Raw genomic sequence first — 16017 nt, 5'->3', positions numbered from 1 at the left:
GTACTCCTTCCATCAATTCTAATACTCCCATAACATTGAGGCATGGCAGTAGGAAGTGGGACCCAACTGGGTTAATTCGACAGTGTAGACACAGCAGCACCCCCCCCCCCTAAGGTGGATTATTGTGTTATTTGAATGGATATATACTGTATTCCTTTCCTTTTTTCTAATACTCCCAAGGATCCCCATAGCATTGAGCCAGGACAGTTGGAAGTGGGACTAAACTGAGTTAATTCAACAATGTAGATGCCTGTGTCCCTGCCATGTGCGTGTTGTGTGTGTGTGTGGGGGGGGGGGGGCTTAGAGGAGGATCTTTCCCCGTCCACCCACCCGTAGGTCATCCCGGCCCTAATCCGCTCTCCTGCCCCTTGATGCCGGATTGGAGGCCTATCCGCCTAATCGGCCTCTTTCTCCCCATTGATTACAGACCAGGCATCTCAGCTAATGCGGGCCTCCAAGGCGGCTCAGGAGGCGGCTATTAGCCCCTGGCCAAGCTGTCAAGGGGCAGATGGCCAGTGGGGGGGGGGGTGAAGGGACCCCCAAGGGACATCCGGACCAGCCCCCTTCTGCCATAAAGGATGGCACCACCCAATCCCCCCCCAACAGGTGGCCATCCAGCCATAGAAATGACAGAACAGTAGATCTGTCATTTCTATGGCTGGATGGCCACCTGTTGGGGGGGATTGGGTGGTGCCATCCTATATATGATAGGTATATTGTAGAATCCTAGAGTTGGAAGGGACCCTCAAGAGCCATCCAGACCACTTCTGCCATAAAAGAAGGCACCATTCGATCCCTCCTAACAGATCGACATCCAGCTATAGATACGATTGAGATCGATGGATGGATGGATGGATGGATGATAGGTATATCATAGAATCTTAGAGTTGGAAGGGACCCCCAAGGGCCATCCAGACCAGGAAGGCACCATCCGATCCCTGATTGTAGAGTCCTAGAGTTGGAAAGGACCCCCAAGGGCCATCTTGTCCAACCCCCTTCTGCCAGACAAAAGGGCATCATCCAAACCCTCCCAACAGATAGCCATCTATTCATAGATATTAAAAATATGTGTGTGTGTGTGAGTGAATGACAGATAAATTGTAGAATCATATAGTTGGAAGGGACCCCCAATGGCCATCCAGTCCACCCTCTTCTGCCAGGCAGGAGAGCACCATCCAATCACACCTAACAGATGGCCGCCCAACCTCAGAGACATTAGTGGGTTCATTTAGAAATAGGGATAGATAGATATTTCATGTGTGTGTGTGTGTGTGTGTGTGTGTAGAGAGAGGGGTGGAGGAAGGGAACCCCAAAGGTCATTAGTCCAGCTCCTTTCTGCCAGGAAGGATACCATCAAAGCCCTCCTCATGGATGGCCATCCAGCCATGGACATCATTTAAATAGATAGAATATATATAGAGAGGGGGGTGGGGACCCCATAGGCCATTCAGTTCAGTCCTTTTCTGCCAGAAAGGACACCATCAAAGCCCTCCTGATGGATGGTCATAATTGAGATAGATAGATAGATAGATAGATAGATAGATAGATAGATAGATAGATAGATATGATACTTATATCATAGGATCCTAGGGTTGGAAGGGACCCCCAAGGGCCATCCAGTCCAACCCGCTTCTGTCTGACAGGGAGTCACATCCAACACTATGATTGTCTCAGCCATAGCTATCTCTCTCTCTATCCTGCCCTGCTGCTGGTGTGGGTTGCATTTGCTTGGCACCTTCCTCAGGACGCAGCAGAGCGCAGCCACACACTGAGCAGCTTAGCTTTGTGTCATAAGCCTCCTATTTTTCAAGGCCGCGATGGGCTTTCGGGGGGCTTATCTCCTGGGATTAACAGCACAGGTTATCTCTCTTCCCCCCCCCCCCCTTTTAATGCCACTTAGTGGCCTGGATTGGCGGTGGTCATTAAGGGCATCATCAGGAACAATTAGCAGGCAAACAATTAGGCCAAGCAAGTTTAAACACAAAAGGCAGGATTAGCTCATGGAGCACATCGATTTTGGAACGGTGCATAATAACAATGTATGCAGTAATATTAGACTGAACACCGCAAGTCCCATCGAGATGGGGAAAGACCTTTCAAGGCTTCCAATAATAATAATAATAATAACAACAACAACAGCAACAGCAATAAGCAACTGGAAAAGCTTACATGATATGAGGATTTAAAGATAGAACTGCAAAGACTCTGGCACAAGCCAGTAAAGATGGTCCCAGTGGTGATCGGCACACTGGGTGCAATGCCTAAAGTCCTTGGCCTGTATTTAAAAACAATTGGCGCTGACAATATTGCCATCTGTCAGCTGCAAAAGGCCACCCTACTTGGATCTGCATGTATTATTTCGCCGATACATCACACAGTCCTAGACATTTGGGAAGTGTCTGACGTGATCAAATACAAAAGCCAGCACAGTGATCTTGTTTGCGGTATACTAATCTTGTGTATCTAATAATAATAATAATAATAATAATAATAATAATAATAATAATTTGTAGCAATATTAGAACAATCAATCAGGACAACATTTATTACATAGCTAAGAGGAAATAGGAACTTTTTTTTCAGAAACTGGGTCTAAGTTTGGCCCTGGACAGACCCCACCCACTTGGGAGCTGCTTTGCATAACCCCACCCTCATTGGGTCCTGGTCCCACCCACTTCCCATTGATGAAGTTGAGATGCTTACAGGGATGGATCAAAATAGAGTGTCCCAAGAAAACGTAGACACTCTCTGATGTCTTCTAATTCCGGAATGACTCCGAAGTCTGGCCTGGCACAGCAGCAGGCATAGAGCCATGGAGTCTGGTGAGAATGGAGGTGGTCCAGACTTTGAATCCCTGGGAAATGGTGGTCCAGAAACGGCTCGCAAACCTGCAAAGCAGTCTTTCGTCTCTGTCTGTGCCAAGCTTCGGCCTTCATTGGTGTGGCCCCCTGTTGACCCCAGAGGTGGTCAGAGGGTGGCATGGGGCTGCGGCCAGGAGGGCAGGAGCAGTGGAGGGAGGGCTGGCGGGCAGCAAGGGGGACGTAGGGCTGTAGCAGCCATGGGGGGGCCATAAGGTGGGCAGCACAGGCCCAGCCGCACTGGGGGGCAGCAGCCCAGGCCCAGCAGGGCACACGGAGGAAAGTAGCCCAAGTTGACCGCCATCCTGCAAGGGAAGGAAGCAGAATGGCCCATTAGAACGGCAAGTGGAATCAGAGCATTGGAAGCGAGAGACCCCAAAGGCCATCCAGCCCGGCCCCCGAGACAGAGATAGATGGAGATTATAGAGATGTTAGGAATTGTGGGAGTTGAAATCCAAAACACCTGGAGGTAGGGCCGAAGTTTTCCCATGCCTGATATAGATAGATAGAATAGAATCCTAGCATTGGAAGAGACCCCAAAGGCCATCCAGTCCAATCCCCTGAGATAGAGATGGATAGCAATTAGAGACTGGAGATAGAGGTAGGTAGGTAGGTAGGTAGGTAGGTAGACAGACACTGATAGACAGATAGATCATAGATTCTTTAGAGTTGGAAGAGACCCGAAAGGCCATCCAGTCCAACCCCTTAGATATAATTAGATATAGATTCCAGACTTGAAATAGAGATAGATAGATAGATGATAGATAGATGGATAGACAGATAGACAGACAAATAATAAAATCATAAAATCCTGGAAGAGACCCCAACGGCCACCCAGTCCAATCGCCTATGATAAATCAATATAGATATAGATAGATGGTTGAATCATATAACCCTAGAGTTGGGAGAGACCCCAAATGGTTGATATATGATAGATAGGTGAGAGAGAGAGAGAGAGCAAGAGAAAGAGGTAGGTAGGTAGATGATAGATAGATAGATAGATAGATAGATAGATAGATAGATAGATAGATAGATGCTAGAATCCTAGTTGGGAGAGACCCCAAATGGTTGACATATGATAGATAGGTGAGAGAGAGAGAGCAAGAGATAGAGGTAGGTAGGTAGGTAGGTAGGTAGGTAGATGATAGATAGATAGATAGATAGATGCTAGAATCCTAGTTGGGAGAGACTCCAAATGCCATCCAGTCCAATCCCCTAACATAGAGACAGAGACAGATTGATAGGTGATAGATAGATAGATTGATTGATTGATTGATTGATTGATTGATTGATTGATGACAAAATTCTAAATAGAGAGAGATAGCTGGATAGATATATATAGAGATAGAGATAAATAGAGATAGATAGATACATATATGTATAGAAAGAGAGAATATATATATAGTGAGATAGTGAAAGAGAATAGAAATAGAGAGATAGAAAGAGATATAAATATAGATAATGAAAGAGAGAGATAAATAGTGAAACAGAGATAGAAAATAGACCTATATATATAGAGAGAGAGACATATATATATATATATATAGAGAGAGAGAGAGAGAGAGAGAAACAGATAGATTGTGATAGTGAGACAGAGAGACATAGAGTGAGAGAGAAGTGTGTGTGGGGGGGAGAAAGTGTAGGGAGGGAGAGAAAGAGATCAATAAATAGATGGAAGAAGAGAGAGAGAGAGATGACAGAATCCTAAAGAGAAAGAGAGATAGAGATAGCTGGATAGATAGATATATAGAGATAGATAGAGATAGATAGATACATATATGTATAGAGAGAGAGAGAGAGATATATAAACAGAAATATATATATAAATAGAAATCGAGATAGTGAGATAGAGAGGGATGATAAAGACAGAAAGATATAAATATAGATAGATAAGGAGAGAGAGAGAGAGAGAGAGACAAATAGCGATAGATAGCGAGACAGAGGGAGATAGAAAAATAGACCTATATAGAGAGATAGATAGGGAGAGAAATAGATAGACACATATATAGAGAGAGAGATAAACAGATAGATAGGGATAGTGAGACAGAGTGAGTGAGTGAGAGAGAGAGAGAGATCAATAAACAGATGGAAGAATAGATGGATGGATGGATGGGTAGGTAGATAGATAGATAGATAGATAGATAGATAGATAGATAGATAGATGCTAGAATCCTAGAGTTGGGAGAGACCCGAAATACCATCTGATCTTACTCCCTTAGATGCTAGAATCCTAGCACTGAGAGAGACCTCATTAAGTTCAACCTCCCTGTAATACAGGATGACACAGTCTGATCCCTCCCGACAGATGGTCACCCAGTCTGTGCTTCAAAATCTCCAGAGAATACAGGAGGAAACAAAGGTATTAGGGTGCCCTCCATGGCCACCGAGACCCAGAGAGTGAAAGCAGAAATGGGGGGGGGGGGGACACTCATTCCGGTCCAGAGAGATCAAACAGGTCAGTTCTTGACCGAGAAGGAGCCTTTTCTTTCTCCTCCTCCTCTTCACTTGGGCTAATAGAGCCCATTAAAGGATAGGAGGAGGCCAGGTGGAGGCCGCATATGGCACAACTGTGAGATAAGCAGTTGCGGGGGAGAGATTCTCCCTATTGACTCGAGTCAAAGGCTCACCTTTTGGGGCTAAATGGCCTTGCCAAAATTTGAGGGTGTATTAGATTTCAGACAACAAAGGCCAGGCTACCTTGGTGCAAAGACCCTCAGTGATGGACTTTGCAGCTGCAAGGCTACTCAATGCTATTCAAACTTGCTTACTGCAACATCCACACTTGCTTCAAACAGACCAGGGTTCTTTCTCCCACCCTGGACATTATTCCACGGGTAGGTAGATAGACACACACACATTCCACTTGCTTCACTACCTGTATGCAGACAGCCTCGCTGATTGACTTTGCAGCTTCATTGTTACTCCAATACTATTCAAGTTTGCTAATAGCAACATTCACACTTTCTTCAAACAGACAAGCATTCTTTCTCCCACCCGGGACATCATTCCACAGGGATATATACCCTCCACTTGCTTCACTACCTCTATGCAGATACCCTCACTGATTGACTTTGCAGCTTCATGGTTACTCCAATGCTATTGAAGCTGGCTCATTGCAACATTCACACTTGCTTCAAACAGACATGGGTTCTTTCTCCCACCTTGGGCATCATTCCACAGATATATAATGTACACTTTACTTGCTTGACTCATGTCAGATCCCATGAAGATGCCATTAGCCACAGATGCAGGGGAAACATCAGGAGAGAACGCTTCTGGAACATGGCCATACGGCTCAGAAAACTCACAGCCACCCAGTGATTCTGGCCAGGAAAGCCTTCCTTTGACAACACATGGAAGTGGCTTCATTTGCCCGCATCCTGCTTCCTTACCTGCGTATTCGGCGCCTGGCCCTGCGCCGGTGGTAGTCACCCTTGGAGAAGTCCTCCAGGTTGGCCGGGTGGATGGCCCAGAAGTGGCCCTTGCCATTCTCGCTGCGCCCAGCCTTGACGAAGCACTCGTTTAGGGAGAGGTTGTGGCGGACACTGTTGCGCCAGCTCTTCTCCTGCAACCAAAAGCCATGGGAGGAAAATGATCTCAGTATGGCAGCAGGGCTCTGGGAGATCTGGGTTCCCATCCCAATGGAAGCCCCTAGGCCAGTCCTAACTCAATACCAATAATCTATATTAAATAAAAATGTAATGTTCGTTTGTGGGATTAACAGAACTCAAAAACCACTGGGGGAATTGACACCAAATTTGGACACAATACACTTAACAACCCAATGTATGTCCTTCACTCATGAAAACACAGCAAAACGCAGCAGAAGGGACTTAAAAAGCCCCAAAGCTAAATGACGGAAAGCTAAATGACAATACAGAAAAAAAGGAAGAAAGAGGGAGGGAAGGGGAGAAAAGAAAGGGAAAAAAGAAAGAAAAGAAAGAGGGAGGGAAAGAAAGAAGGAAAGGGAGAAGGAAGCATGGAAGCAAAGAGAGAAGGAAGGAAGGAAAGAGGTAGAGAAGGAAGAAAGGAGAGAAAGAGCAAGGGAAAGAAAAAGGGGAAGGAAGCAAAGTTACAGAGGAAGGAAGGAGAGAAGGAAAGAAAAAAGGAAAAGAAGGAAGGAAAGGGAGGGAAGATGTAGAGAAAGAGGGAGCGAAGGAAAGAGAGAAGGAAGAAAAGAGCAGAAGAGAAAGAAAAAGGGGGAAGGAAGGAAAGAGATAGAGAAGGAAGGAAGAAGAGAAGGAAAGATGGCAAGGAAGGAAAGAGGGAGTGAAGGAAGGAGGGAAAGAAAGAGAGAAAGAGGGAAGGTTGGTCACAGCAATGCATGGCGGGTACAGCTAGTAATAATAATAATCATCATCATCCTTCTCCTCATCATCATCATCCCTAGGCCAGTCTTAGTCCAATTGCAATAATAATAATAATAATAATAATAATAATAATAATAATAACCCTCTGTACCAGTCCTAGCTCAATTCCAATAATACCAATAATAATAATAATAATAATAATAATAATAATAATAATAATAATAATAGTTTTAGCCCAATTGAAACAATAATAATAGTAATAATAATAATATAATCCCCTGGGACAATCCTAGCCCAATACCAATAATAATAATAATTAAAAGACAAAGTATGGATCGTCCATGTTGCAATCCCCGGTGAGAGCAGAATTAAAGAGAAACAATTGGAAAAGCTGACATGATATGAGGATTTAAAGATTGAACTGCAAAGACTCTGGCACAAGCCAGTAAAGGTGGTCCCAGTAGTGATCGGCACACTGGGTGCAGCGTCTAAAGACCTTGGCCTGCACTTAAACACAATCAGCGCTGCCAAAATTGCCATCTGCCAACTGTAGAAGGCCACCTTACTGGGATCTGCATGCATTATTCGCCAATACATCACACAGTCCTAGACACTTGGGAAGTGCTGACGCGTGATCCAATACAACATCCAGCAGAGTGAACTTGTCTGTTGTGGACTCATCTTGTTGTGTTTCAAATAATAATAATAATAATAATAATAATAATAATAATGCAATAAACAATAAACATTGATAAAATTACGATCTGTCAACTGCAAGAGGCCACCTTGTTTGGATCTGTTTGCATCATTCGAAAATACATTACACAGTCCGAAATACTTGGGAAGTATTCAACTTGTTATTTTGTGAAACGAAATCCAGCATATACAGTATATCTCGTTTGCTGTGTCATACTGTGTTTTTGTGTCAATAATAATAATACAGGGTTAGTCAAAATGCATAGGCCAATAAGCCATTCAATTGAATGGCTTATTGGCCTATGCATTTTGACTAACCCTGTATAATCCCCTGGGCCAGTTCTAGCACAATACCAATAATACTAACAACAACAACAACAACAACAAATAAACAAACTTAGGTCAATCTTAGCCCAATTGCAATAAGAATAAGATCATCCCCTGGGCCAGTCTTAGCTCAATAGCAATAATAAAAATCATGTTACATCATGATATTGATATAGATAATAACATAGATAATGTTAAAAGAGATAGATTATAGACCAGGCGTCCTCAAACTAAGGCCTGGGGGCCGGATACGGCCCTCCAAGGTCATTTACCTGGGCCTTGCTCAGGGTCAACCAAAGTCTGAAATGATTTGAAAGCACACAACAACAACAACAGCAACAACAACAACAATCCTATTTCAACAGCCAAAAGCAGGCCCGTGCTTCCCATTGAAATACTAATAAGTTTATATTTGTTAAAATTGTTCTTCATTTTAATTATTGTATTGTTTTTAAGTGCTTTTTGCACTACAAATAAGATGTGTGCAATAGGAATTCATTCATGTTTTGTTTTTTTCAAATTATATTCCGGCCCTCCAAAAGTTTGAAGGACCTGGCCCTCTGTTTAAAAAGTTTGAGGACCCCTGTTATAGACTTATTGGTGTGTTGCAATAGACATACTCACATTATCATCATCATCATCTGGTGATAAAGATTATACAACGAGCATTGTAAGATTATACAACGAGCATAGGGTTTATTGTCCAATTAGGTTTTATTTTGTGGGGAAATTTACACAGAGTGAATGAAGACCTGCTCAGAAAAGGTATATTGTTGTTGTTGTTATCTCACATTATTGTTGTTGTTGTTGTTGTTATTAGGTATATTGTTATCCAACATTATTGTTATCATCATCATCATCATCATTTGAGGTATACAATGAGCATTGGGCTAGGACTTATTTTCTGATTAGATCTTATTTTGCAGGGGGTGGATTTGCACAGAGTGGGTAAAGACTTGCTCAGAAAAGGTATATTATTATTATCTCACATTATAGTTATCATCATCATCATCATCGCCATCATCATCATTTGGGGTATACGATGAGCTAGGGCTTATTCTCCAGTTAGGTCTTATTTGGGGGAGGGGGGATTTGCACAGATTGGATGAAGACCCGCTCAGAAAAAAATATAATACAATTTGGGCTCAGGCGTGTCCAACGAGCATTGGGCTAGGACCTGCTCAAGATCTAGAGTATATTATTATTGTGATCTCAACCGATACTACTAATGTGGTTCAGGCTTGTCCGACGAGCATTGGGACACAACCTGCTTTAGACCTAGAGTATGTTATTATTGCGATCTCAATCGATAATACAATTGGAGCTCAGGCTTGTCTGATGAGCATTAGGCCAGGATCTGCTCAAGACCTAGAGTATATTATTATTATGATCTCAACCAATAATACTAATGTGGCTCAGGCTTGTCCGACGAGCACTGGGCCAGGAACTGTTCAAGACCAAGAGTATATTATTATTGTTATCTCAACCGATAATACTAATGTGGCTCAGGATTGTCCAACAAGCACTGAGCCAGGACCTGCTCAAGACCTAGAGTATATGATTATTGTGATCACAACCAATGATATTGAGAGTTTTTGAGTATAAAAAAACAATGAAGATCCTAGCAGAACAAATTAGTGTTTTAGACAAAGAGGCCTCAATGTGACTCTGGTGCGTTCCATATGCTCCCCATTGAGTTTAGGTCCAGGTTTTAACTCTCTGGGAGCTGCTAAATATCTGGAAAACTTAAATAACTTAAAATTTCACCTAGCTTTTCACTGGGCTAGATTTAATGCAATTGAATCAGCCATGCTAGAGGGTAGATTCAAAAGGACGGAATGTAAACACAGAGGATGCCCTTGCTGGGAGAGAAAAGTTGAGATGATAATGCATGTGCTTTTTACCTGCACAATCGATGACTGAGGTTAATATCCCCTTTACTCACCAGGAGGCCAGGAAGGACTTCAAACTGGTACCTTTACTATCTACTGCCTGATCTTGACAGAAGGGTGACAGAGCAAGGGGCCAAAAGCCACAAGTGCATCACAAACAATTGGTAATTTGCAATTGTCGAGAGTGAAACAGAGAGCGCCTAGGTGACTTATTACCAAACTAAACCTAAAATATAAAAATAGTCATAAAACCAGTAGAGAATGGAGATATTTATTATCATTAAACTGTGAGCCAGATTCAATGTTATACAAGATTCAAATGCTGTATTTTACTATTCTATCCTTATTTGACTTCAGTCGAAGGTTTGTTTGTTGACCAAAATAAAGACTACTGACTGGCATTGAGCTAGGGCTTATTTTGGGGGAAAATTTGCATGGAGCGGATGCAGACTCACCTTGTTCTTAAAGTAGGGGTACTTGTCCATGATCCACTGGTAGATGTCTGAAAGCAAGAGCTTCTTCTCGGGTGAGGAGAGGATGGCGGTGGAGATGAGGGCGATGTAGGACTGGTTGGGCTTGTCCGAAAGGTCCGGCACTGTCCGATCCGTATCCGGCCCGGTCTCCTTTTGGGGCGCCTTCTTCCCTTGGTCAAAAAGCAGATAGTCAATGGTGAAGGAGGCTCCTCCACTGGGACGCTTGGGACCGTCCATCGCTGAATCCCCGGACGGACGGACATCCATCCAGACGGGATGCAGCCGCCGCCCGTCTCCTCCTCATTAGCAGGGATTATCAGGCTTCCCCCCCTTAATTGTGTTTTCACAAACGGGCCGCCTTCACAAAGCGGCCTGTTTATCTGGCAAAGTCGCGGCTTTGGCGGGATTTGGGCCCCTAAGCCTCACAAATACGTTGATTAATCCACTCTTCGGGGTGGAGGAATGCTCAGCCGGGTTCGGCAACAGGTTGCCAGCCACAGCGGGAGGCGCGGGATTTGCAATTATATATACAGGTCGTCCCCGAGTTACAGACATCCAACTTCCAAATGACTCACAGGGACTGGGTTGGGCTGGATGGCCTTTGGGGACTTCTTCCAAACCTATGATACTCTATCTATCTATCTATCTATCTATATCAGGCATGAGCTAACTTCAGCCCTCCAGGTGTTTTGGACTCCAACTCCCACAATTCCTAACAGCCAGTTGACCAACGCCTGACCTATATACAGCAATGGTTACCAACCTGTGGTCCATGGATCACCAGTGGTCCGCAAGAACTAAAATATGGTCAGTGGCCTCCCTGTTATTTCACTGTTGCAACGAGAGCAAATGGTCTCATTAAACCCTCTTATAGTGCTGAGGCTTATTAAATTTGGTTTTCTGTGGGTGAGCAGATGGGGACTACTGGATGGCATATGTTCTGTATCAGAAATAGAGCTGATGTGGTCTACTCATTTCAGTTTTCTGAATCAGCACCCCAAATAACCAAACCGAATCTAAAGTTGACCAAGTGGTCTCTGGTTAAGTGGTCCTTGGTCAAAGTGATGCCTGGTCAAAGTGGTCCCAGGTCAATTGGTCCCTGGTCAAAACACTGGTTGGGAGCCACTGATATACAAGTTATCTCCGAGATACAGACATCCAACTTACAGACGACTCACATTTAAGGATGAGGTTAGACTGAATGGCCTTTGGGGGCCTCTTCCAAACCTAGGATACTATATCTGTCTCTCATATATATATATACTCACCTTCTATACACATAATAAATGTGAAAATATGTATGTGTGTATGTGGCTTGGGTGTCTGCTTCCACAGACAGGCTCCTACTTCCACAAACAGCTGTAACTTCCACCACTCAGGAGACACCAGTGGACCTCCTTTCAATGACATTGCAGGTTATAGTGAGCGACATTAACATGTCCAAGGGCCCTGCCAATGACCTCCACAAACACCATACTGCCCACCACCCAAGTGAAGGCTTTCATTCAGGGACCATTACACCCTAGATTTCATGTTTTTCCTCCACCACAGACATCCCAGTGTTTCTGACTCTTTCAATTTGGTGTGGAATTTGCATGACTTTGCCCACTGGCCCTTCCTTAACCCTTTCCAATTCTTTTCTATGGCACACAGCAAACAGAGCAGAATTGATCAGCCACTAAACATACTAGAGATGTTTGGGGAGAATTCATCATGATTTATCGGAGTTGTATGTCCTGGGATGTATAGTTCACCTGCAATCTAAGAACTACATTCTGAACACCTCCAAAGATGGAATTGGACCAAATTTGGCACACAGAGCCCCCATGATCAGCAAAAAATACTGGAAGTCTTTGGGGAAAATTCACCTTGATTTGGAAGAGTTGTGGTTTACCTACATCCAGGGAGCACTGTGAACCCAAACACCGATGGATCTGTATCAGACCTCCCGTGACCCACTTTACACCCTGGTGCAGTTGGTAGGAGGACGGACCATGGATGATGGGATTTGCAGTACCTTCACCCGATTCAGCTCTAACTTTAACAGACCACTGAGACCCCCACAAATGACGGACCTGCAACAAACTTGGCACACAGACTCCCCATGGCCGACAGAACATACTGGAGATGTTTGGGGGACATTTACTTTGATTGACAGGAGTTTTAGTTTACCTGCGTCCAGAGAAACAGTGACTCTCACTGACAATGGGCCAGGATCCAACTTGGCACAGAGAAGCCCCATGACCAACTGAACATACTGCAGGGGTTTCTGGAAATTGACCTTGGTTTTGGGAGTTGTAGTTCACCTGCATCCAGAAAGCACTGAACCCAGCCGATGTCAGATCTGGCCCAAACTTGGCACATAGACCCAACATGGCCAACTGTGCATACAGACAGGGTTTGGAGGTGATTGTCCTTGACATATGGGAGTTGTAGTTCGCCCTTATCCAGAGAGCACTGAACCCAGCCAACGACGGATGTAAACCAAACTTAACTGATATTACCTAACATCCCAAAAAACCCAATGCCTTCTTCTAATAACCTAGGCACCGCTGGGTCTCCACACTAGTATATATATAAAGGCTGTTCCTGAGTTACAGACATCCGACTCACAGTTAAGAACAGGGCTGGACTGGAAGGCCTTTGGGGGTTGCTTCCAAACCTACAATACTATAGCTCTCTCTCACCACAAGATGCAGAGCCAACCTTAAGAAATGAGGCTACAAAGTGGAATCCATGACATGCGAGTGTAGAGAAGAGCAAACCACTGACCACCTACTACAGTGCAACCTGAGCCACATGCACAATGGAGAACCATCTTGCGGCAACACCAGAGGCACTCCAAGTGGCCAGCTACTGGTCAAAGGACATTTAATAGAATACCAAGTTGTGTTTTGTTTTTTGTTTTAAAAAAGCAATACAACTGTTTTGGTTTGCTCCTGACATTATATATATATATATATATATATATATATATATATTACTGAGTTATAGACACCTGATTTACAACAAACCTGAATATTATATCTATCTGATTATATATATATATATATATATATATACGCACACATACACAGGTTGTCCCTGTGGTACAGATATCCAATGTATAAATGACTCCTAGTTAAGAACAGGGCTGGGCTGGATGGCCTTTGGGAGTCCCTTCCAAATCTACGATACTATATCTATCTCTCATACACACACACACACACACACACACACACAAACTGTTCCTGAATTACAGACATTCGACCTGTAAACGACTCCTAGTTAAGAACAGGGCTGGACTGGATGGCCTTTGGGTGCCCCTTTCGATCTATACAAACATGATTGGTGAGGACGAGAGACAGAGCCTTCTCAGTGGTGGGCCCCGCCTATGGAACTCCCTCCACCGCGACATTAGATCCTAGTCTTAAGAAGGAAAGTTAAAACTTGGCTTTTGGAGGATAGTGCAGTGCAATAACAGATTTAGAATTTGTGCAATGACTATGAAACATCTTTGGACTATGATTATGGATGGCATGATTTATATTGAATATAATGTTTTTGAACATTTTAAAATCTTAATATGTATTAATTTAATTTTAATGTTACTGGAATTATATGTGTTTTAAGGCATTGCATAATTACCTATATGTAAGCCGCCTTGAGTCCCTTTTGGGATAGAGAAAGGCGGGGGTAAATAGGGTAAATAAATAAATAAAATAAACCTAGGGTACTGTACCTATCTCTCATATATACACACACACATACACAAGCTGTCCCTGAATTACAGACATCCGACTTACAATCGACTCACAGTTAAGAACAGGGCTGGACTAGATGGCCTTTGGGGACCCTTCCAATGCTATGATACTATATCTGAATTGACCTTGGATTCTGGGAGTTGTAGTTCACCTGCATCCAGAGAGCACTGTGAACCCAAACAATGATGGATCTGGACCAACTAGACACAGACCCAACAAGGCCATCTTTGAATATTGATGGGGTTTGGAAGGAATTGACATTGTGTTTTGGGAATTATAGCTTACCAGACATCAAAGAACACTGCAAACCCAAATGACAATGGATCTGGCCTAACCTTGGCACACAGACCCAATATGCCCAACTTTTAATGCTGGTTGGGTTTGGGAACAATGAGAGGTGATGATGGGAGTTGTAGTTCACCCACATCCCTATGTATTTCCTAACATGTTCATTCTGACACTCCAAAAACTAGCAATGTTCCTGAGACAAAATGTAAAGGTATGTTGTTTAAAATTTACATGAAGCCACTGCGAGAGATTATCCTGAGTTTTGGAGTGAAATGTCATTTGTACGCAGATGATGTTCAACTCTATCACTCCTTCCTACCGGTTACGAAGTAGGCTGTCCAGGTCCTGAACCAGTGCTTGGCAGCTGTGACGGTCTGGATGAGGTTGGACAAATTAAATTGAATCCAGACAAGACAGAGATCCTCCTGGTCAGTTGCAAGGCTGAACAGGGTATAGAGTTATAGCCTGTGCTGGACAGGGTCACACTCCCTCTGAAGACACAGATTCGCAGCTTGAGGGTGATCCTGGATTCATTGCTGAGCCTGGAACCCCAGGTCTCAGTGCTGGCCAGGGAAGCTTTTGCACAATTAAAACTTGTGCGCCAGTTGCGCCCGTACCTTGGGAAGTCAGACTTAGCCACGGTGGTCCACGCTCTTGTTACATCCTGAATAGATTACTGAAACACTCGATGTGGGATTGCCTTTGAAAACTGTTTGGAAGCTCGAACTAGTCCAACAGACAGCACCCAGGTTGCTCACTGGAGTGGCATACAGATAGCATACAACCCCTCTGCTACGCCAGATCTACTGGTTGCCAATCTGCAACCAAGGATAATTCAAAGTTCTGGCTTTAGCCTATAAAGCCCTGAATGGTTCTGGCCTGTCTTAATGTGTCTCCTGCTATGAACCATCGTGAGGTCTAAGATGGACGGGAGAGGCCCTGCTCTCGGTCCCACCATCCTTGCAAGCGTGACTGGTGGAGATGAAAGACAGGGCCTTCTCAGTGGTGGGCCCTCCCCCATGGGAACTCTCTACCCAGTGACATTGGATTGGACCCCTCCCTCTTGTCCTTTAGAATGAAACTAAAAACCTGGTTATGGGACCAAGTGTTCGAACAATAGAGGCAGCAATTTAGAATGAGACCCAATTTGCCTGATTTAAACAATGTTTTAATTGATTTTATCATTTATTACTGTTGTTGCCATTGAATGGATGGCTATTGTGAAGCCGGCCTGAGTCCCCCCAGGGGGAAGAAGGGCGGGATACAAATATGCGAAATAAATAAATAAATAAATAAAAAACGACCCTGGTTTCTACTGATAATAATAATAAATAATGTTATTTATTTATGATCTGCCTCTCCAATGATCATGATAATAATGTTATTTGATGAGATTTTCCCCAAATCCCTGCTTCCTATGAACCAAAGGT

At 43.7% G+C, this 16017-nt stretch overlaps 1 protein-coding gene across 1 annotated transcript; it reads right to left on the bottom strand.

Moving 5' to 3' along the window:
• Positions 1-1959: 1959 nt before the first annotated feature.
• On the bottom strand, positions 1960-10955 carry LOC132781745 (forkhead box protein D1-like). The gene is made up of 3 exons (XM_060786169.2): positions 10539-10955; positions 6251-6423; positions 1960-3163 (listed from the first exon to the last, which is right to left on the bottom strand). The coding sequence occupies exons 1-3, from the start codon at positions 10821-10823 to the stop codon at positions 2968-2970; spliced, it is 654 nt and encodes a 217-aa protein (XP_060642152.1). The 5' UTR covers positions 10824-10955; the 3' UTR covers positions 1960-2967.
• Between the last annotated feature and the right edge of the window lie 5062 nt (positions 10956-16017).

This window comes from Anolis sagrei, chromosome X, assembly GCF_037176765.1.
Source record: "Anolis sagrei isolate rAnoSag1 chromosome X, rAnoSag1.mat, whole genome shotgun sequence".
NCBI lineage: Eukaryota > Metazoa > Chordata > Lepidosauria > Squamata > Dactyloidae > Anolis > Anolis sagrei.
The sequence above is the reverse complement of the archived record's forward strand: the minus strand, read 5'-3'. Positions and strand labels throughout refer to the sequence as shown.

Coding starts and splice junctions, on each gene's coding strand:
- LOC132781745 (XM_060786169.2), bottom strand. CDS start 10,823: ATGGATGTCCGTCCGTCCGGGGATTCAGCGATGGACGGTCCCAAGCGT. Junction 6,424..10,538: donor ACCCCTACTTTAAGAACAAG/GTGAGTCTGCAT, acceptor TTTTGGTTGCAG/GAGAAGAGCTGGCGCAACAG. Junction 3,164..6,250: donor GCCAGGCGCCGAATACGCAG/GTAAGGAAGCAG, acceptor CTTCCCTTGCAG/GATGGCGGTCAACTTGGGCT.